Source organism: Myiozetetes cayanensis, unplaced genomic scaffold, assembly GCF_022539395.1.
Source record: "Myiozetetes cayanensis isolate MyiCay16 unplaced genomic scaffold, myiCay2020 scf2-11, whole genome shotgun sequence".
NCBI lineage: Eukaryota > Metazoa > Chordata > Aves > Passeriformes > Tyrannidae > Myiozetetes > Myiozetetes cayanensis.
This window is the reverse complement of record NW_026087411.1, coordinates 79214966-79237257: the sequence shown is the minus strand read 5'-3', so window position 1 is coordinate 79237257 and position 22292 is coordinate 79214966. Positions and strand designations below refer to the sequence as shown.

The following is a 22292-nucleotide window of genomic DNA, read 5'->3' as shown; positions in this document are numbered from 1 at the left end:
CGTGCCGGTACCGAGAAGCTTTCTCCTGGCAACGAGAAATACGTGTGCGATATTCCTGGGTGTTTACTGCCAGTAAAACAGTTCCCGCCGAGGCCGGGGGGAGCAGGATTGTACCCAGGATAACATCCAGGCGGGACGGAGCCGACTCGATGGTGCGGCGCGGGCGGCGGGGCGCTCTGGGCGGCCGCTCCGCTCTCTATGGTGCGATGGGAGGAGCGGCGGGGCACGGCGGGCGGCTCCGGCCCGGCGGTCCTGGCGCCTTCGGCGAGCACCATGTCGCCTCCGAAAGGTGAGGGCGGCGGCGCGGGGCACCCGGCGGGTTCCGCGGCTCCCGGAGGGCGGCAGGGCCGGAGAACGGGGGCAACTCCCACCCCCGCCAAGAGGCAGCGCGACCCGTGCGCCCACGGCTCCCCCCTGCCTCCCCCGCGCCAGAGGGAGTGGAACTGTCCTCCCCGCTGCGGGCTGCGGCGCCGGGCGCCACCACCGCAGACGCGAGGGGGAAAGAAAGGGCTGCGCGGGGTCGCGCCGGGGAGGGGCTCTTCCCGCCTGCCTTCCCGCCGCCCCGCTCTCCTGTCGCTGCCGGGCCGCTTCTCCCTGCATTGTGGGACCGCTGCTTCCCGGCGTGGGGGCGGCCGGTGCTCCCGGTGCGGGGCTCCCTGGCGCGCCTCCGCCTTCAGGACCAGCGGCAGCCGCGTCCCCCCCGCCGCCGGTTCCGGCTCCGGGAGAGTCGGAGCGTGGCGCGGCGTGTCTGGGGCTTATCCCGAGGTGCAGGTGGTCAGCGCACAGGGACACCCCCGATCCCACCCTGCGGGCGCCGCCGAACCAGGGTGTCTGCTGGGCTGTGGTTAGGTTGGACATTAGGAGGAATTTCTTCACAGAAAGGGTAATTAGACATTGGAATAGGCAGCCCAGGGAGATGATGGAATCGCCGTCTCTGGAGGTGTTTAAGGAAAGATTGGATGTGGCACTTGGTGCCGTGGTCTAGTTGACATGATGGTGTTAGGTCACAAGTTGGACTCGATAATCTCAGAGGTGTTTTCCAACCCAGTTGATTCTGTGATTTTCTGTGATTCTCTGTGATTCTCTGTGATTCTGTGTGCAATGAGGCTGAGCCCCAGTGGTCCCAAAGCCAGAACCCTCGAGCAAGCCAGGAGGGCTGAAATCCATCCGGAAGGCAATGCCTGCCCCTCTGCCAGCTTCCCCCATGGAGAGCCTTGCACAGGGCTCTCCAGCTCTTGGGGCCAGGAAGGGCAAGGAGCAGGAGGGATCCCTGCACCGTGTGCCAGGCACCCACCACCCCAGCTGCCCAGGCAGGGTTGTGCTCCCTGTGCCAGGCTTGGCCTTGGCTGCATCCCAGGATCCCTGGCGGAGCCGTTAGGTGAGCTATGGAGATGTGTGGGAGGTCCGCACTTATATCCTGAGGCTTTTGGCCTGTCTGGTCCCTTTTGCTGGAAATTGTTTCATCTGAGTGGGATCTACAGGGAAAGAAACAACAGCTTCTTTCAGCCCTTCTTTTCTTTAGGCTGGTGTAAGTTCAGATTTGTCAGAAGATATGGGTGCCCTAGCAGTGCTTTCCTTCTCTGTGCGCTGCACTGGTACCAATGCAGACACGTGAGCCAGGCTAGAGAAATGTCCAAGCTGAAAACTAACTGCAGATACCTTTTTACTTAATGCTAGAACTATTCAGTCTAGATTCATTATGTCCAGATTATGCATTTGGTTTACCCAAGTTTGCAAACCCTTAGCCAATTAGTTATTTAAAAGTACTATATAGGCATGGATTAAAATCAGTTCTAGTTAGTAGTCATAGTTAAACACAGTGTTAAATATAATTTCTGTAAGCACTAAAACATCATTAGAAAACACGTTTTTGTAAAACTAGACTAGATTAATTGTATTTCCTGGTTGTTATGCCCTTGGATTCCCACTGCCTGTCCCCACAATCCAAATGTAATTTAAAAACTGGATTACAGCTTGTAAGTCTCTTCTAAGCATTGTTAGTCCAAAAATTAATTGGCTATACCTTTTAAAAGCGGTTACTGACGTGGGTGAGATTTTTATCTATAAGGAAATAGCTAATTTAAATGATTGCAGCAGCAGGAGGTATTAACTGTACCTTGCAGAAATGTTACACAATTGAAGACATTGCTGGCTTGAAAGCAACATGAACCGAAACACTGGTTGCACTGGATTCAGCAACTCATTCTCATATTAAATGAGCAAAGTTATTACAAACCTTCTTACCTTGTAGCTCATTCTCTGTTCAGCAGAGGAGCATACACTTATACCGGTTAAATTAAGTTTTTTTTAGGATGTTCAGAAAACGACAGGTAGTGGCCCAAAAGGTGCTGCTGAATGACCAACATCCACAGGACAGATGCCAAACATAACAAAGAATAATCTACCAGTTTGAAAGATAGTTTCGTAGAAACCACACGTTTGCTGATGTGTTGTGGTCGGGCTTCTGTGCAGAGAAGTTCGTTTGAAGTCGTGCTCTGTTCTCGCTCCTGGTTCAGTTGCAGGATTAGCCATTCTCTGATGTGGGACTGAGCTGGTGCAGCCCGGCTGTGTCCACCCAATGGAACTCTCAGGCCTCAGAGGAGTCTGGTTGTGTAAAAAACTACCTTGTGCCGGTAGACCCTGGACAGACTAACTCCCCGATTTTGCAGGGTAGTGGTTGGTCCAGGGCAAAACAGTTACAAGAATTGCTACTGTTGTAGGAGTATAGCAGTGGGGAAGGCAGAGGGGATAATGCAGATGATACATAGTCCTTGTGTGGTCTAGTTTACTCAAGTCACCATAACCTTAATGTTTTCTACTGTGAGTTTGTCAAGAAAGCCCTTTGTGTGAAGTCCCATCACCATTCTGAGCAAAACTCTTTTACTAACTTAGGTGGAAAATAGGGCTGAAGGAAATGCTGCCTTCATTGTTAAGATTTGCTAGACTGATGCCCTTCTTTGCTGATACTGAACTTTTCCTCTCTCTTTGCTTTTGCTCATCTGCCAATTCTCTGTCAGACTTCAGCATGTTACGTGGAGAGGATCAGCTGGCCATTTCAGAACGAGCTCCTGCTGTCAGCTAAAGAGCAGGAAAGCACAGAAAGTCTTTTTGATTACTAATAGATAGATATTAATGTATGATTAATTTTTCTAGAATGAAAGGTGATTACGAAAGCAAGAGAGCATCTTCTGTTCAAACACCTGGAGTTCCTATACCAGCTTCTTTGAGAAGGCTTTAAAATTTAACTAAAACTTTTTTACGGGAAGTGTTTCCCAACACTGTAATTAATGTATGGTGTCAAAGTATGTGTTTGTTACAGCCCTCCCCCCATTTCAGTTCTTAAATTAAATTGAGGGCCATGCTGAGTCGTCACCTCTGTTTCCTTTCAGAAAGTGTCAGCTTACTGTTCAAGCTGTACTGCCTCACAGTGATGACCCTGGTGGCTGCCACGTACACAGTCGCACTGCGGTACACGAGGACAGTGGAGGCAGATCTCTACTTTTCAACGACAGCTGTGTGCATCACTGAAGTTATCAAGCTGTTCTTGAGCGTGGGCATCTTGGCTAAGTAAGTGTGGGAATGCTGATCAGTGCTTTGAAAACGGATCCTTGCTTCTGGCCTCAGATTCTCAGATACTAAAGTGCAGATATAGTTGAGAATGTGGCTGGGTAATCGTGCTGTGGAAGGGTAATTTCAGGACGGGTTAGTGACCTGCTCAACTGAAACTGCTTTGCAAACAGCACAATATTCAGGTGTGTCCTTTCTGCATATTTTCTATTTTTGTATGCTTTGGAATCAGTTCAAACTGTCAGCATGAATTATCCACAGTTTTTTGGGTCTTTAAAATGTTGATGTAGATGAAAGTTGGACTGTGAGCCATTGTCTGCTGAGTTACATAAAATTTTAATGTTCCTGCTCATGAATTTTCCCAAACAACATTATGGACAGATATTATTCTGTCTCTGTTAATCTGGCAAACCAATGCTGAAAGGCTGTGGACACAGAAAATATTCGTTTCTGTAATCTCAGACTGCTGCCAAGAGCTAGAACCTTTGTCCACTTGTGAGCATCCGAAGTAGAGAGGCCGTCAGTCTGCTGTGTTTTCTCTCTGCTTCTCTGTGCTACATCCTTCCTAGGAAGAATCTTTATATTCCGGACTGGTCCAAAAGTCCAGTCCTTGCCGTTGTGGTAGAATTTGTTCTTTTACCATCTCTTCCTATCTCGTTGTGGCTTTTGGTACATCAGAAGGCTGGCTGTTATGTGCCAGAGGAACTTGAAGTCACGTGATGTACTTCAGATCTTCATCAGGTCCTTTCAATGTAACATCCAAATGGCATTTTACTTGCTTTAGAGGTGAGGCAATATCTGAATTTGGTAAGGCAGCTGTGGCAAACTGTCTTCTGTTTAACCTTTCATCAAATGGAATGTGTAAGAAAAGGCAAGTGTGACCAGTGGCAAATTTCTATTTTTATGCACCCTGGGCTTCTCACTCTGTCAGCACAAAATGCTGGCAGAAGCATCTCTGCTGACACGTGGTTGTGCTGTGGTTCTCACTGCTGTGACCAGCGTGGATCCCACCTGCTCTCTGGAGACTGTAGCAACCCCTGTTTCCCAATAGTGAGGGGCCTGTGGGTGGCATTTGGTAGCCTCACCTGTGTGTTGTTTGTCAAATCTTGTGTACTTGGGCCCCAGGCTGTTTATAGTATAGCAGAGAGGCCTAGTTCAGCAGTGTAAGCTATCCCTTTTGTTAGGGATTTGTAATACTGTGTTCATTAAATGTGAGAACAGTCTTTTTGCTTGACATAATTAAAGTCAAAATTACTTTAAACTCAGAAAGAAGTCTGATTTGTTTATGTTTGTAGAACGGCCCTGCCCAGCCAAAAATCCATGTAGCCCCTCATTCTCCCTTTGGCAGCAGTCAGCAGAGGATGCTTAGAACAGAAGTGTAGACAACAGGGCAAGCACAGGCTGAGCTTTCCTTAACTGGTGTCAGAAGCTTATGGAATGCCCATCCTGGATGCTGTGTGCACTGTGGATGCAGTGCCAAACAATCCTATGCTCTGTGAGATTGTCCAGTTTCTTTTTGAAATGCTAGTCCCTACTGTATCTGTGAAGTGACTTTTGCGATTTAATTACACGCTACATGAAGAAATACTTTTTAATAAACACCTTATCTAGCAGTTTCACTGGACCCTGTTGTCTTGTGTTGACAGATACCATGAATAATCTTCCCTCCTTTGTTTAGTTTTTCACATCTCTACAGATCTGTGTTTTTGTCACTCATTTATTTTCTAAGCCGGGAGTCTTAGTTTAATTTTACTGCGATTATCCTAGTACCCATCCCTACAGCATTTCCAGTATTGTTACCTCCCTTTTGAAACAGGATCCTGAGCTACATGCTTGTATTCAAGATGGGAACGTGCCATGGCTTTAGGCAGAGGGGTGTAGGTGCTTTCTCTCTTGGCCTTGGTTCCTTTCCTGAGGATTTGTAGCATTCTGGTCATTTCTCTCAACTCAGCTAAACCTTGAGCTGGCACCAGCAGAGAGCTACTCTCATACTTCAGACAGGTGCCCATAGCTAGATTGGAGATGGTTCTGTATTCAGAGTTGTCATTTCCTATGGTTCTTTCTTATTTGTTGACAACTGAGCTTTGTTTACCAATTAAAATGGGAAGAATCTGGTTCACTGAGTTGTTCTGAGGTTATAATGTCTATTCTGATCTGGTTACTAGTGGGGTTCTTCTTTCCATAGTTGAGAGGGAGATGGACAGTGCAGGCACTGTTCATCAGGCCACGCTCACCTCTTCCCGGTAGGATGTCCTGTGAGCTGGTGGGTCCAGATGCTGTTCTTTGCTGTCCAGGTAACTGAGCTGTTTCTCAGATGGCAAAGGATCTGGTGATTTCTGCTTAGTGTAGTGAGGGACTCTTTGGCAACTATTGAAAGTTTCCTTTTGGATATCACATATAATTGAGTATTACTAGCAAACTTTGCCAACTTCCTAGTAACCTAGTTTTTAGACCACTTATGAATATGCTGAACAGCACCAATTCCAGCACAGTTTCCTTCTGTGTCTCGTTTACAGCTTCCTTCAGTTTTAAATCCTAACCAATTTGTCTCACCCAAGGCAAGGTGCCTTTGCACAACCTGTCAGAAGAGAGTCATCTGTTTTTTCTGTGCAGCAGGATACATTTTGGGTGGGTACCTGTTCTTTTTGAAACAGCCAGCATTGATAACTGCAGTATACAGGATACTGGAGTACAACTCTCACATTGTTCTGCAGAATTTGTTTTCTTACACCTTATTACATGGTGCCTTCAGTGTATTTACTTTTAAGGTATATCCCGGAAGGCACATTGAATGGATGAATGCCAAAGGATTGTCTTTCAAAAGAGAAATTTATGATAGTTCAGGCTGTGTTACTTGTTGACTCAACTGTACTCTCAGTTTATCATACTTAAAGTCCTGCTCACCATCAGGTAATGACACTTTCTACATTCTTATCTGGTACAGAATTGCTTAGCAATGGATGAAGAAAAGTAGAGCCCATTTGCAAATTGTAGTTTTAACTTCAGCTTTTCTAACAAATGCATGTTTCTGTTGCAGAATGGTTTGTTGTTAGTATCTCTCACCTATTCATACCTATGAACTGGCTTTAGGTACGGGGTAATGAATTTATGAAAGGGGAAATATTGCTTTAAACTGAAAGAGGGTAGGTATAGATTAGACATTAGGAAAAAATTCTTTATTGTAGGGGTGGTGAGGCTCTGAAACAGGTTGCCCAGAGATGTGGTGGATGTCTCATCCCTGGAAGTGTTCAAGGCCAGGTTGGATGGGGCTCTAAGCAACCTGGTCTAATGAAAGGAGTCCCTGCCCATGGCAGAGGAGTTGGAACTAGATGATCTTTACGGTCCTTTCCAACCTGAACCATTCTACAAAGAAAATTGACTCTGTTCTTAAATTCAAATGTAGACCAACTTCAAGAACACTGAATTCAAGCTAGATAATTTTTTATTTTCATATCTGATATTGCAGTGTGCTTCTTGCTTAATATATTAAGTGTACTTAATATATTACATTTACTGAGGAATAAGTAAACAAAAAGATTTGCCTATAATATCAATGGCTCATCACACTTTATGCAGTTCTGTATCTACTGCAACTAACCATGGTGAGCTGTAGCATGAGCTCTTCCCCTTGTACTGTAAACTGTGCTTGAAGTGTCCATAGATTTTCTTGTCATGGTTGTTCCCTGGGGCCAGACGTGTCTTGGCTTTTGTGTGTGCTCTCTGTTATGGCAAAAAGACAAAAAGAATCCCTTGCAGCTGCCTGTATAGAGACTGCTCACCCTACAGGAGGAAAAAAAGGAAGAAAAGGAGGTATAGGTATGTGCTTGTTGTGAGGCAGGGAGGAAGGCAGGGAAGAAGGCAAGGAAGGAGAGAAGCTTGGACGGAAGGATAATGAGAGATAAAGTCTAAAAATCTTTGTAGAGGAAAAGTTTAAGAACCTTGAGCACAGTGTTAGGGGTTGATCAGGAAAGGAAAATATGCCCAAACAAGGTTCATGAAAGAGTCTGGGGCATGGAGGGATTGCAGATTTTGTTAATTGCTGATAGGAGTTTGGGACAGATAGATGACGTACATTTGTGAAAAAAGAAGTTGGGACATGGTTGAAGTATGGGAAATTGGGCTTCTGGAGTGCTAAGAAGGTTGTGAGCTATTTGTTCGTATCTGTGTGCAATATAAGCACAAGGAGAGTTAAATTTAAGAGCAGTACAGGCTGCAAGTTGAGAGGCCTGTGTGAGGACAGGAGTGATTTTGGATGTTGGTATTTGTCAGTGGCCAAGCAAGAGAAGACTGGAAAGGGGGGCCATGGAACTTGCAGAGAACTGTGGAGAGGACTGGAGGAGCAGTGACAAGTGAGCAGCAAATGCCAGATTGATGTACAAATGATAAGGGAGAACTAGGAATGCAGGGGTCTGATGTAAAACCCTGGCAGCAAACCACAAAAGGGGACAGCAGCAAGAAGAAACACATTCTTCCCCACTGCCTGCTCTTTCACACGCTGTAGTTACCTGAAGGAGATGTGTGAAATGCAAGGCCACAGGGCCACCACACGCCCCACCAGCCCTCTTCACGTGTGTGCTGGTGCTGGTCCAGCATCTCCCACAGCACATGCAGAGAAGAGGAACCCACGGCTGCCTGAGGAATGAGAGGTGTTTCCAGCAAAGTACTGTGGAATGGTACAATCCTTTGTGGCTGTGCTGTGAGGCTCAGTTTAAAGGGGATCTGGAAAATCATGGACATTTGACATCACACACAATATACCCAATTAAAAAGGGGAGATACGAAAAACATCCTTCTGTTCCACTGCCTATATTGATCCACTGCCTTTAGTAACTTACTCTACTGTTTACAGTAGTCATTGTGGTTGTTTACTTTATAACATATTAATGGATCTAACTTCTGATTCCAGAGTGTCTTCCTCACCTTCAGGATTTTCTACTTGTTGAAAACTTCACTGTTGTTTTGCCAGTTAATTTTTTTTTAATGAGCAGAAGGTACAACTGATTGTTGAAGAACAAATTTTCAGCCTTCCCAATGGATTCATTGATTTGATTTCTGTTTTAAAATACCAGTTTAAGAGAGCCCTCAGTTGTGCTAATATTTTGTTTTGCAGAGAAACTGGAAGTCTGGCAAGGTTAATAACATCTTTAAAAGAAAATGTATTTGGAAGTCCTACCGAATTGCTAAAATTAAGTGTTCCATCTTTGGTATATGCTCTCCAAAACAATATGGCTTTTGTGGCTCTTAGCAACTTGGATGCAGCAGTCTACCAGGTAATACACATTTCTGTCAGTAACTGATCTGTAAATACACTTCTCCTTACTGGTTCATGAGGCACATGTGCCTGGCACGCAGTATTCTCTTTAGCCTCAGTGTTAAAAGCCAAACCATGCTTTGTTACATTCAGAGAACGCACTCTGCTGTAGAGCTCTGGTTTCCTGAGCTAACCACTCGCTGCTAGAGTCACTTCAAATTCACTTTGTTGCAATTGGCAACGGTACAAAATTGTTGCAAACTCCCAAGGATCTGTAGGAACTCAATGAATATAAAGATTTGTCACTCTTTAGTTAAATTTTCCATTTTATTTTCTTATTTTGGAGGAGTTTATAAAACCACATCCTCTACGCTACATTCCTGTCTTCTTCAGGTGACGTACCAGATGAAGATCCCTTGCACAGCTTTGTGCACAGTCCTGATGCTGAACCGCACCCTCAGTAAGCTGCAGTGGTTCTCTGTGTTCATGCTGTGTGGTGGCGTTACCCTTGTTCAGTGGAAGCCTGCTCAGGCTACAAAAGTACAGGTAAGAGTTTATATTTTGCCCCATCAGATGAAGAATAAACTTCACCTTGCCTTGCATTTCACTTTACAGCAGCTGGGATGGACATACAGTTTCTTGCATTCCACACAGCAGTATCTGTTTCCTATTTCCAGGCACTTCAGGTACAACATATCCAACTAGTTTGATCATTGGCTTTCACATTTGTGGTGTGCCAGTTCAGGCAGGCCTGTGGCGTTGCTCCCGTCTCGCTTGTTGGAAAGGCAACTGATTGCTACAATTAGTATTAATTACCACAGTCATCATAATCAGTCTAGTGCACCATCCTAGGAGTGTCTGAGTAATAGATTGTTTCCATCAGTTGGCCCTGGTAACATTGTGATTGTTGGAGCAGAGAACTTGGAATCAAAGCACTGGGCTGAATTAGGAGGGAAACTGCAGTGCTGTGTGGGTATGTCATTTAAACACACCCTTCAGAGGCACTGACCTAATCCCATTCTAGAAAGAAACAAGTTCTCCTGTTTCTTTGGCATTAGTGGGAAAGGCAGGTCATGCCGCTGGGAATATTGGCCTCAGGTGAGTAGAGAGCGCCTCTGAGCACTGCAAGAGTACCCACAGAAAACAAAATGCCACACAGCTGCACCGAGGTCCTCTGAAGGACAGCCCTAGGTAAGCAGGTACATCTTATACTGCAGTGAAATGCTAATAGTTCTGCTGTACTTAACAGTGTAGCTCTGTGTCCTGGTTTCAACTGGGATACAGTTAATTTTCCTCCTGGCAGCTGGTTCAATGCTGTGGTTTGGATTTAGTATGAGAATCATGCCGGTAGCACACTGATGTTCCAGTTGTGCCTAAGTAGTTCTTACCCAAAGCCAAGGACTTCTCAGTGTCTCGTGCTCTGCCAGTGAGCAGAGACACAAGAAGCTGTGAAGTAGCATGGCCAGGACAGCCAAAGCAAACTGGCCAAAGGGATGTTCCATACCATGGAGCATCATGCCAAGTATATAAACTGAGGGACTTGTCCAGGAGGAGCCAATTGCTGCTTGGGAATGGCCTGGGGATCAATCAGCAGGTGATGAGCAATTGTCTTGTGCACCACTTGGTTTCCTTGGGTTTTGTATCTCTCTCTCATTTTGTTGCTATTAGAATTATATTTTATTTTTGTATAATTATTAAACTGTTCTTACTTCAACCCACAAAGTTTACCTTTTGTTTTCAATTCTCCTCTTCACCATGATGGTTTGGGGGAATTAGTGAGGGGCTGCATGGTGCTTAGTTGCTGGCTGGAGTTAAACCATGGCACCCTGGAATCGATTATTGTAAATTACTGAAGTGTTGTATCCTTTTTAAAATAATGGTTGATGTTGCAGGTGGAGCAGAATCCACTGCTAGGGTTTGGAGCGATTGCTGTGGCTGTACTGTGTTCAGGATTTGCAGGTATGGTATTATTTCTGTACCTGGGTTACATCAAAAGGGCTGGAGAACTCACAAGGTTTAAAACAGAACATTCCACGTTCAGTCTTTGTGGATTAGCTTATCCTCTCTGCCCGTAATTATCTTCTACTTGCAGTAATTGTGGCAGATTCATGACATGATTATTCTCTCTGGCAAGCAAATGACTAAGAACATGTACTATTGGTTTTACACGATACAACTGAGAAGGCTGGTTTGCAAGTGAAAGTGTCTTTCAAAAGCTTAGAATAACACTGTAGGGAACATCCATAATGACTCTGTACAATTAATTGATATTTGCTTTACAATGAATAGCTCCCTTATGGCGATCACACAAAATACTTGCTTTTTTTTTTTTATTACAAGGGGAACTGAACTCCTCGCTCAGTCCTTGCACCAGCTCAGCCTCGAAATAAACTTTGCCATAATCCTATAGGTGGTAAATCTAACTGAGAAGCAGAGGGAGCATGAGTAAGGCAGAGAGGTAGTTGAGTAGCAGGAAGCCTGGATAAACTCCATGAAGGATTTTGGTTTTGTTTATTCTTGTTTTGTTCTACAGCCAGCGTTTCCCCTCAGGGTAGCTGTTTCTCTGGCTTCTGGAAAAAGATACCAAAACTTGAGAACAAGTGAGCTGGTGCTCAGAAACAAGGAAATGCAAATTACTACTTAATTTGACATTTGACTCACAGGGGCATATTTCACTGGCTGTAAACTGGATCCTCCCCTCTCCCTCTGTAAGAAAGCAAGGTATTTTTACCCACCTCTAGTACTGTAAAATCCTGCAAGAATAACCTCGTGGAGTGCATAAATGCTCATTACTTATGTAAAACACTCCGGTTGGCAGAAGGAGCAGAGTCATTTTTGTTTGGTGTCTTTTCAGTGAAGTGGCGACATTGAAGCAGAAACACTAAATAAAACTGTGCAGAGCTCAATCAACTTTTCCTGGAAAGTTATGAATTTCCTCATTTAAATAGATGCTTCCAAGCCACAAGACAATAGAGCATTCACAGTGCAGCCTTCAGAGTCTCCTAAAGCTCTCCTGCGTTCTCCGATAACGCAGGTCAACAGCTGTGCTTCTAGAGGTCTGCAGATTCAGAGCATTGAAAGGCTGATGCAGACAGCTTGAGACACTCAGGGCTTTCTTCTCCTGCAAAAGGATTGCAGCCTGGGTTGTTTCCTTGCTGACAGCTGAAGCTCAGGGGCAGCTGGGAGGGACAGTGTGTTTCATCCGCTGAGCTCCCTGTGCCCTTGGGGCTTTATACGTTGAAAACATAAATACTATTCGAATTCTTTTCCTCTTCTTCCTTCCCACGCTCACATGAAGCAGTTCTTTTGGCATTAGGCCTTCAGTTTCTGGCCTGACCATGTTAAATGTGTTCTATTATTCAAGCAAAATCAAAAAAAGTTGTGTGGTTTTGTCCCTTAAGAGATGAAAGAGAAGGGTTTTTTTCAAATTGTTGATCCTGCGATAATTTCCAAGTATCCGGGGCCCCAACGATGCTTATAAGAGCACTGGACAGATATTTAATGGCAGATCCTTTGTGACTTAGAACAGTAGTAAAGAGTTAATTTCTCCTAAACAGCCCCCATTCTTCATCTTCCCTAGTGGAGTGACTTTTATATATATTCAGGAATCTGAAAGCATAGTTTATTGGTTTGCTTACTGTTTTCTTAGTTTAGAAATTTTACAAGTATGGTTTATACTCAAGCCAACTTTCTGTTATATTGATTACACCTGGTTGTGCTCTGTGGGTCTTCTCAGGGTGGCAGAAATCTCAGGATTATTATTGTGGGTTTTTTTTAAGGGCTGCAGTTATTAACAGTACTAGTTTGTTGTTTCAAAAATTTATATTCTTATAAGATAATATTTCCTTGGATTTTTATTATTTGAACCCCTGAAATATAGATCTGCTCTCTAATTTACCCACCATAAATATTCACTGTACTGTATTTAATTATAAATTGCATTTTTCATTAATAAAATTGAATAGCAAGACCTTCCTTGAAGCTAACTTGGGGATTTCAGGGGGATTATGTGTGCCTAGGGCTTCTAGGTTGTAAGTCTTTGTGCCACCTTTGCTTGTTTCATATTCTTGTCTCACATTGTATGAAGGATCCTGTGTGACATTGATAGCAATAGACTTTCAGTCAGTAGTGCTCTCACCAAAAAGGTCATGGAAGTGGCTGAGAAGATCTGAGTCCTGTGTACAGCTCTGTCTGTTTTGAAATGTGGAGGAAATTCCAGAGATCCACAGAGCCCTGGTGGGCGAACAGTAGTTAAAAAAGCAGGTAGCGATGGCCTTGTCAAATGTCGGCCTTTTAGTCTGACACAGTGGAATAATGGAAAAGTGTTCGAGGAATTTCAGTAATGCAAAACATAAAAATAATGGTATCGTCAGCCTGGTATCATGAACTAGCACTTTAGATTAAAATGAATTCCACTTCCTCAAAACCAGTTGGTAGTTTCAATCAGCAGAAGGCCTTGGTTTTGATTTGCTCTTGTAACCCCCTCGAAGCTGTGGTTTGGGAACAACGCTGCTTTGCCAGGTGCTCTGCAAGCACAAGGCTTCTGAGGAATTTCCAGTTTCGGCACTGAGGTAAAAAAATATAGTGTGTGTCCCCCCCGTCCCCAACCCCCCAGTTTCCCAGTTCTAGTTTTTTGCTTGCAGGGAATGAGTGATTTAGGTTGCTCAAAGAATCACTGGCAACCATGTCAGCAAAAGCAAGTTTAACAGAAAAGTAAAAGCGCGACAAATTTTGTTGGCAAGGTTCTACTACTGCTTAATAGGTGGTTAAAGCACACAGAGAAAAACTCGACTAAGATCTAAAATCCATCAATCTAAAACTAAAATCAGGCTAAAATTATCTATTTGGAGACTGGGGATGGAAAAAGGGTAAAGAAGGGAAAGCGTAAGGATAAAAAGGAATGAGGGACACCCTCCTGTTGGGTCACAAGGTTCAAAGTGTACCCCCTGCCAAGCTTAGCCCCAGATTTGACCAATGGCTTAGGCCTAAAGGTTTTAACTGCACTTAAACTTGACAGCCTAATTTAAACAATTTAACAACAGATTCTGTAGAATTAACTATAGCACAACAGTAACTCACTTATAGGCCCGACTTACTTAAAAATCTAAAGTACCTGGGAGTCTAAGAGAGCAACATTCATTATACATTTGCTGTAGGATATTCACACTCACACAGACCTAAAGGGGTTTGTACAAAGTATTCACCTGTGAAAAAATTTCAGTTCAGTGCTCATGTTGGATGCCTTTGCATCTTCTCAGAGGTGAAGGGTTGAGCCTCAAGGAGTGGGGGTGTCAGCCCAGGATCCATCGTCTGGCATTCGGCAGTGGGTCCTCCCACTATAGCAAACTTGGGAGTTTGGTAGCTCTGAGAGGTGTCCTGCTCAGGGGGGGATTGCTGTGCTCTATGTTTGCTCCAGGTTTCCAAGGCTATTCATTAAAAAACAGGAGCTCATTAGACAGCACTGGTTCCTGGGAACAGACAGTGTTTCTGATAAGCTCAAGAGGAGCTCAGCTCAGGTGCTGTTCATCCAGGCCAAGGCCTAACAAGCATTTCTGAGATCATAGTGCAGTCCTGGCATGGGGGATGGGAAGTGTTTTACCACCACACTGCAAAGTATCCCAGGGGAGACGAAAGAAAGAGTTCTCCATCTGACTGAAATACATAGATATTTTACCCCATTATTAGTATTATTTTATCTCATTATCAAAATAATGAGTGCCATGGTGAAATGCTTTTTTTTCTGGTGTAGAATTGTGCAGAAGAAACTGCTGGCCAGAAGCCTGGCACAGCAAACAGAAATGAGCAGTGGCCTCAATGGTCCATAAGGTTCATTGTTACATCTGTAAAGAGAAACAGAATCTATTTTTGGTGTTACATAATGATCTTGTTACAGAAGACAGATTTTAGCAGGATGTGTTAGGTCCTCGGCATTGTGAAACTCATCAGTCTGTAGGACAAGTTGATTGCCGTAGTCTTGTCTGGTTTTAAAATGTACTAAAACACGAATAATTAAGGATGACACTTGGTTTCATTGAAATGTTTGGTTTGTTTGGTTTTTTTTTCAGGAGTTTATTTTGAGAAGGTCTTAAAGAGTTCAGATACTTCCTTGTGGGTGAGGAACATTCAGCTGTACTTATCTGGGATTGTGGTGACTTTAGTTGGAGTGTACATGTCAGATGGAGCCCAAGTTCTTGAAAAAGGGTTTTTCTATGGCTATACGTACTACGTCTGGTTTGTCATCTGTAAGTATCTTGTGGTTTTAGAATTCAGTTACACTGTTTTTCTTTTTTAGCAATTATATAACTGATTGCAGGAAGCTACAAATTCAGTCTGACACACTCTCTTCTGTGTTTTGAGGGATTTTATTTAAAAGTATCATTTTCTTGGAAATTATTCACTTAGCTTAAAATTGTGCTGAAATAGCAGTCTAAATAACTGATCGCTCTTTAAATTAGTCATGTCTGATTTACTGGATGCCATGTAGACATCCCGTTCCACTGCATGAAATCACCAATTAGGATAATGTAGCTCAAACAAAAGGAGCACACTAGTGGAGTAAAATGCATAATTTCAAGAGTGACCTACTGTACCTGTATCAATAGTAACACATGATCTGCTTCCCAGTTCTTGCCAGCGTAGGTGGCATCTACACTTCGGTCGTGGTTAAGTACACAGATAACATTATGAAAGGCTTTTCTGCAGCAGCAGCCATTGTTCTCTCTACTGTGGCATCAGTCATCCTCTTTGGCCTCCAGATAAGTAAGTGCCTTTTTGCCTTTGATTTGACAGCGTGTGCATGTTTACTGCCTGCCCAGCCCACTGTGCACAGTTCATACCAAAGCCACTGGTTTTGCCTCCTCTCAGTTTTTCTGGTTTTAATTTCAAGTTTTCTCCAGGACTCCTGCACACTAAGGCACCATCATCCCTGTTCTGTTGCACAAGATGCCTGATGATCCTGTATTTCCAAAGGCATTCATGGTTTGTTCTTTCAGAGGCAGCTACAATTTCAAACAGAAAGTTGCTTTTCCAATTTAAAGAACTTTATTGATGCATCACTTTGTGATGCAGTTTAATGTGTGATATAGCTCTTTACCTGGGACTGCTGTTGCTAAGTTATCATTTCTTGTTGGGTCTAGTGCAGCCACTGCCAAATTAGTTCCTCAGCTGTTTCTTCAAGTGCTTTACCCATCCCTGTTAAGTTACACCCACTACTGCACTAACTTTTACCTTCCCCATTTGCTGTGGACACTACCATATGAGAGGAGTCAAGCAGCAGCTGGAGTCATGACTGATGTGGTGAATTTTCTGTGAGAGGAAACAGCAGATTGCTCTGGGCTGTTCTGCAACTACAAAGGACTTTCTCCCCATCAAGTCTCTGATACTGTGCCCATTAGCTCCCACTCAGTCCTTCACTGTTTAGTTGTGGGTATTGCTTACTTTTCAACCTTAATGCAAAGATGGTGTGGCAACATGGTGGAAAAACTACCTTTTGATGTAGAATTAGTGAGACAAAACAAGGAAAGCTTGCATAAAGAGGAAACCATTAGTGTTTGTCTGAAAAAGAACACCATAAAGCAAGGGATGGGAAAAAAAAACACACTTGGTTTTAAACACTCACTTGGGCAAGAGTATTTTCTTGATGGTTGACACAAATCGAACCTGGACTAGTGACCTTTCTGTGAGAGTCTCATTAAGAGTGTTTTTTAATCCTATCTCAATCACAGAATCACAGAATATGCTGAGTTGAAAGGGACTCACAAGGATCATCAAGACCAATCCATAGTCCTGCACAGGACCATCCCCAAGTGTCACATCACGTGCCCAAGAGCATTGTCCAAATGCCTCTTGAACTCTGTCAGGCTTGGTGCTGTGACCACTTTGCTGGAGAGCCTCTTCCGGTGCCCAACCACCCTCTGGGTGAAGAACCTCTTTCTCGTATCCAGCTTAAACCTCCTATGACAGAACTTCAGGCCATTCCCTTGGGTCCTTTCCACTGGTCACCACAGAGAAGAGATCAGTGCCTGTCCCTCTTCTTCCCCTCATGAGGAAGCTGTAGACTGCAATGAGGTCTATCTTCAGTCTCCTCCAGGCTGAACAGACCAAGTGACCTCAGCAGCTCCTCATACAGCTTTCCCTCAAGGCCCTTCACCATCTTCATTGCCCTCCTTTAGACTCTCTCCAATAGCTTAATGGTTTTTTATATTACAGTGCCCAAAACTGCACAGAGTTTTCAACATTTGGTCACACCAGTGCAGAGCAGACCGGGACAATCCCCTCCCTCGACCGGATGGAGGAAAAAGCTAGATGCTGTGTATTAATAGCTTGTTGTTTTGGTTTAGAGTGACTTCAATACTGTCATTCAGATATCACCATAACTTACATAACTTGCTGAAGGTTTCTTCTTATATGAATGTGTTTATTTAAACTACTTTGTCTCCTTTCAGCTGTTACCTTCTCCCTGGGTGCTCTTCTGGTGTGTATTTCTATTTACCTCCATGGATTACCTCGACAAGACACCACAAAAATCCAGCCCTCAGAGACTAAGAGCTCAAAAGAGAGACTTGCTACTGTGTGACATTGTCCATAAAAATGGGCAAGAGAAAAAACAGACTTTAAAAAATCCTGACATTTTTTTAAAAATTAGCCTTAAGTAGTCATGAAATGGTTTAAGTGGGACAGAGTAAGAGCAGAGGTTAGTTCTGTTTTACATGTGGAGTTTCCAGTGGTTGACGCTGAGGCTACACTGCAGCTGAGGAGCTGCCTGGGTATTTTATGGAAGGTATTCTTCATTCACATCGACAATGAAGAGTCTCATTTACAAGGAAAACTCAATGAAGGAACTGATCACTCAACTGTATATAATGTTTATAATAAGAGGCAAATCGGTTCTTTGTGCATTTGATAAACTGTCTAGCCCTTTGAGGGTAGAAATGCCTGGAAGCTTCATAAAAAAACTATTAAAAAGAGCAATTACTGCCAGCATTTTCTCTTAAAATACTTGGCAATTGTAGTTTGATTAATGACACGAAAAGTTTCTCTTCTAGGTGATAGGTATGAGACACCACAACTCTACTGGGAATAACCATGCTCTGAGCATCACTTACCTAGGAGTGATTAGAGGTAGCACGTGCTGCATGGTTTAAAAAGTCAGAATGAAAGACAGGCGTTTCTCTAAAGTTGTGGATTTCCTTTCACTTTTGAAATGTTTTTTATACCTGCTGTAGCTGGTAGAGGGATCTTCTGTGTGTTGTACAGGGGAAAGTTCGCATGTATTGCTGTATTTTTGGCTTAAGTATGAATGAGTCAAAAGATTTTTGTCAGTACATTTTCTCTCTAAACCTTTCTGTGCACACAGTGATGCTTGAAAAGAGTTCCTGTCATGCATGTTAGGCTTTGAGTTAATTTATTATTGCCAACCATATAATTTCAACCTCCTCCCTCATCTTCTGAGGCCGTCCAGAAACTGCAACTCTACGGTGAGGAAAAAGTGACTTTGGTGCATTTGGGCAGGTTGTTGCCATTCACAGTGGAGTCAAAATGTGACCAAGTTTATACTCTTGGCTAGATTCCTTCAGACATGAGCTAACCAGCTGGGTTTTACTTGAAGCTGGGGCATGTTAAACACAGCAGTAACAAACATGCTTAAATTCTGTTCCAGGGAGAGAGGACGCTCCCCTCTGCCTTTCTCCCACTGGTCCATGTGTTAGAGCAGCCGCCACAGTGCCACTCCTGGGAAGTCGAGGCTTCCGTGGTGGAGGGTATTGCCAACCACCTGCAGTGCCTCACAGCTCTCTCTCCAGCAGTGATGGCTCAGGGGTGCCAAGCAGCACCTGCCACGCCTGACTGCGTGTAGGGTGCAGAGGGAACACTGTGCTTCCTGCTCCACCAGCTGTGCAGCTGTCTCTGCTCCCCGGGCACCGCGTCAGTGTGACAGAGGAACAGGGTGAGGAACAGGGTGTGACAGCTGGCAGTTGGGCTTGGCTGAAGGGGGAACGCAGTACATCACACAGGAAAAGACCTCATGCATGGCATGACTAGCTCAGTTTGTTACAATATATAGAGCACCTGGAGCCTTCGTGCCATCAGGCCTTAGTACACAATGGCAACAAAGGAGGGGAGAACTTTGCTTAGGGCAGCACAGTTAATACCACTTCCTCTAACGAAACGATGTTCTATTTACATGGCAAATACAGAGCAGTTCTCTGGTATGGGAAGTACCAGGTAGACCTGAGCCTTAAGTACACTGCTCCCACCAAGTGCCTGGGAGAAAGGGATTGTGGCAGCCTTACCCCTCCCAAACAGCTACTGTGCCGTGCCTACTCTTCTGCAGTTGGTATGAAGGAGCCTCTAAGCACAGATGGCGTTTCCAGCCTCCATTAGCAGTGACACACAGTATTCATATTATCTGGGAAAAAAATTTTTACTATGAGATGTGACTTTAAACTGCATACAGCCTCATTACATTTGAGTCACAGGTGTAATGCCGAGAAGTTTCATTCCATTGGCAAGAACTGAGCGTGCAGCTTGGAAGAGACAGAGCCTTGCCTGGAAAACAGAAGAAGAGTCAGCTTAGGGTAGTGCCACAGAATAGGGTGTGGTTCTCAGGACAGCACTCAGAAGCAGAGGTGAGAACGCTGTGTGCATCCTCTGTCCCCGCACTGGGATTGAGACCTACACATAACCCCAGTACTGAGAAACACACCAGTGCTGGCAGCATCTACACCACCTCTTGTCAGCCCATCGCAGTGCCAACAGAGGGACACTTGGTCAAAGGAAGCTGGAAAGGCAGGTCTAGCCCAGCCCTCTGGGCAGAGCAGGCAGAGATGCCTGTGGAAGATCTGGCAATGACTAAAAAGTGAAAATCTTTCATGCATCAGGGGCTGGTACAGCCCTGAGGGTACTGTTGGAATCCCTCCCCTTGCCCTGCCTGGGTCAGAGGTTGTCAAGCAACTCTGGGCTGCTGTGAAAATTTCACTCTTCCTTGTCGATGTCTTGGCTGTTATACAGCTGGCTGTTTGCTCCAAAAACCATAGTTCTTGAAAGCTGTCACACTGTAAGATATTTAGAATTTTTTTTTTATTTTTTAAGATAAAGAACTTAAGTTTTTCTTGTAGCTTGGACTGTCTTAGTCCATCTCCAAAGGCAGGAATACCTACAGCATCTAAGCTCAAATACAGACTGCATCTCCATCAATTCCACTGATTTTTTTTCCCCCACAGCATAGCTCAACACTTAAGTGCAATTTACTACCAAAATCAAATAAGTAGTTGCTTTTGAAATAGATGAAAGAAAATAAGAAAGGCAGTGTAATTAGTGTATCACTTATTGAGCATTTAGGGGGTCACACATTGGGAGATCAGTAGAAAATAATTTGCATTTATTTGGAACTGCAGATTAAAAGTTGTCAGCCTCTAGCTTTAGATAGAAAGGCAACACAAACTTGGGATGTGGAGGTGGCAAGAGGGAGGAGACAGATTTAGTTCTCTCTTAATTCTGTCTTCCCACATAACCACTAAAGGAAACCATCAAAAATTAACCAGCAAGTTTAATGCTCAAATGTTTACTCTTAGAACATTCAAAAGGAAAGGTGACGAGAAGGGGTTTGACTGGATTTGGAGCAGTTGTCCTTAGGGAGCACTGTGTTTTGGGAGGATTAAGCAGAGCAGCCCTTTCCAGAAGGCAGAGCTGTGAAGAGCAATCCCTGCCTTCCCAAAGCAGTGCCGCCCACAGGAGAGCCTCCCTGTCGGCTCCTCCGCCTGCGGGTGTGCATTCGCCCAAGTGGTTACACAGCTGGGTTGGCAAAGCCAGGATCCTTCCTCTGGGACGCCCTACACAGACTCCAGACACCCAAGATGCTGTACCATACCTGTGCTACTTCAGGGGCGCTGCCTCTCACAGGAAGGGTTTTGTGTGCCACGGCTGCAAGATGGCTGGAATGGAAAACACAGAGACAATGGTGAGAACCAGTAAGTCGAGTAAGTCGCTCTGGGCTACAGAAAGCAGCAGAACTGGAAGGGCCACCCACAACTGCAGCATGCCAGGGGCTGATTTACAACAGCCTCTCACCTGGCTCAAGGAAGGCATGATTTTCTGTAGCCTGTGTGGTGTCAGGGCGTGCCATTAACAACTTAATGCTCCTAAAATAACCCCAAAACAATCTCTCTGCTACCTGCCCCTCAAAAAAACCAAAACCATCCTCAAAACTGCTATGGGAAATCCTTGAGATTCTACCGTGGCATTCCCAAGGTGTGTGATTCCTTATACAATTTTTCTTAATTTGTTAAAGCCTTCCCCATACACAGCTTCCTCCACCAAGCCTAGTCTTGCGTTTCACAGTGCTGTCAAATCAGACAGGTCCCTGTGGGAGTCACATACACAGTACGACTTACAGTAATCAGCTTTGTTCATTGGCTGAGATAGTGGTTAAAAATGGTTTGGACAAAGCGTCCTAGCCAAAATTTTGGTATTTGAGAGGATGTTATCAGCTTAAATCTCCTTAAGATTTCATTAGTCCAGCATGATTTTGGTTCTGACACTGGGTTACAGCCAGGTAACTCTTTTTTCTTAAAAGCAGTTAAGGCTTCTGGCTCCAGCCTTGATCTCTACTATTTATTATATTATTTGCTATCCTACTTTACTTTATACATTTCGTGCTTCATGGAAACCGTCCCACAAATTTGCATCTTCCCACTATTTTTACTCTTCAAAGGAGTGCAGATGTGAGGGCTGCAGAGCCAGCTCAGGAAGACCTGTCCTTACTGGAGACACCGCCAGTATCAGCCATCACCTTACCTAAGTGTGAGGAGGTAGCTGACAATGTGCTTGGGTTGCAGATCCTGAGAAGATCTATACAGGACCTCATCGTACCTGTGAAGGAAGAAAAGGGTTGTTTCGTGCTGGAGTGGGAGAGGGTGTGCTCAGATATAAGAGTCATCAGACTTGCTTGAGTCAGAGCAAGCACACAACCACAGCTGTAGAATTAGCAAAACTGATCTTCTGAGCCAGACCTAAGCCATGTCATTAGCACACAAGTCATTATTCCTTCCTCGTTCACTTATTATTGAAAGAGATTGCTTCTGCTCCTCATCATGCAAACACTGTAGATGGCAGAGCTCAGAGAGGCAGGCTAGCCAAGAGAACGCAAGAGCTATATTTGCTCCTGGAACATTATGTCTGGTTTTACATCTCAACACTAATTGTAAGTTCCTAGGAGCAAAAACGTGTTAAATAACCAACAGAGTCAAAATAGTCTCTCAGAGGGCCTCACCTTTAGTAAATGCAGTTTAGACTTTTAAGTAGCTAAAGGGAATCTTGTAACCTTAAAAGAAGACAAAACCAATGTGATTTTACATAATCCTGGAATACAGATTCCCACAGAATCACAGAACAGGTCAGGTTGGAAGGGACCACAGTGGGTCATTTGGTCCAACCTCCCTGCTCAAGCACGATCATCCTACATCACTTACACAATACA

General features: G+C 44.2%; 2 protein-coding genes across 4 annotated transcripts in view; one reads left to right on the top strand and one right to left on the bottom strand.

The window, feature by feature from the left end:
• The first annotated feature begins 184 nt into the window (after positions 1-184).
• On the top strand, positions 185-17782 carry SLC35A1 (solute carrier family 35 member A1). Its single transcript, XM_050316639.1, has 8 exons — positions 185-289; positions 3390-3567; positions 8678-8837; positions 9212-9364; positions 10711-10777; positions 14884-15060; positions 15443-15577; positions 17263-17782. Exons 1-8 carry the CDS (start codon positions 199-201, stop codon positions 17391-17393), a joined length of 1092 nt encoding a protein of 363 aa, XP_050172596.1. The 5' UTR covers positions 185-198; the 3' UTR covers positions 17394-17782.
• Positions 17783-19219: 1437 nt separating this feature from the next.
• Positions 19220-22292, bottom strand: part of RARS2 (arginyl-tRNA synthetase 2, mitochondrial) — a 37032-nt gene continuing 33959 nt past the window's right edge. For all 3 annotated transcript variants that reach the window (XM_050316635.1, XM_050316636.1, XM_050316637.1), the window contains 3 exons: positions 21611-21685; positions 20685-20748; positions 19220-19363 (listed from right to left, as the gene is read on the bottom strand). In XM_050316635.1, coding sequence (XP_050172592.1) covers positions 19277-19363; positions 20685-20748; positions 21611-21685 — 226 coding nt within the window. In that variant the 3' untranslated portion in view covers positions 19220-19276. The remainder of the gene's footprint in view (positions 19364-20684; positions 20749-21610; positions 21686-22292) is intronic.

Excerpts from the sequence above, each read along its gene's own strand:
- SLC35A1 (XM_050316639.1), top strand. The coding sequence starts at position 199 with ATGGTGCGATGGGAGGAGCGGCGGGGCACGGCGGGCGGCTCCGGCCCG. Across the intron at positions 290-3,389 it reads CACCATGTCGCCTCCGAAAG|AAAGTGTCAGCTTACTGTTC; the intron begins GTGAGGGCGGCG and ends GTTTCCTTTCAG. Across the intron at positions 8,838-9,211 it reads TGGATGCAGCAGTCTACCAG|GTGACGTACCAGATGAAGAT; the intron begins GTAATACACATT and ends TGTCTTCTTCAG.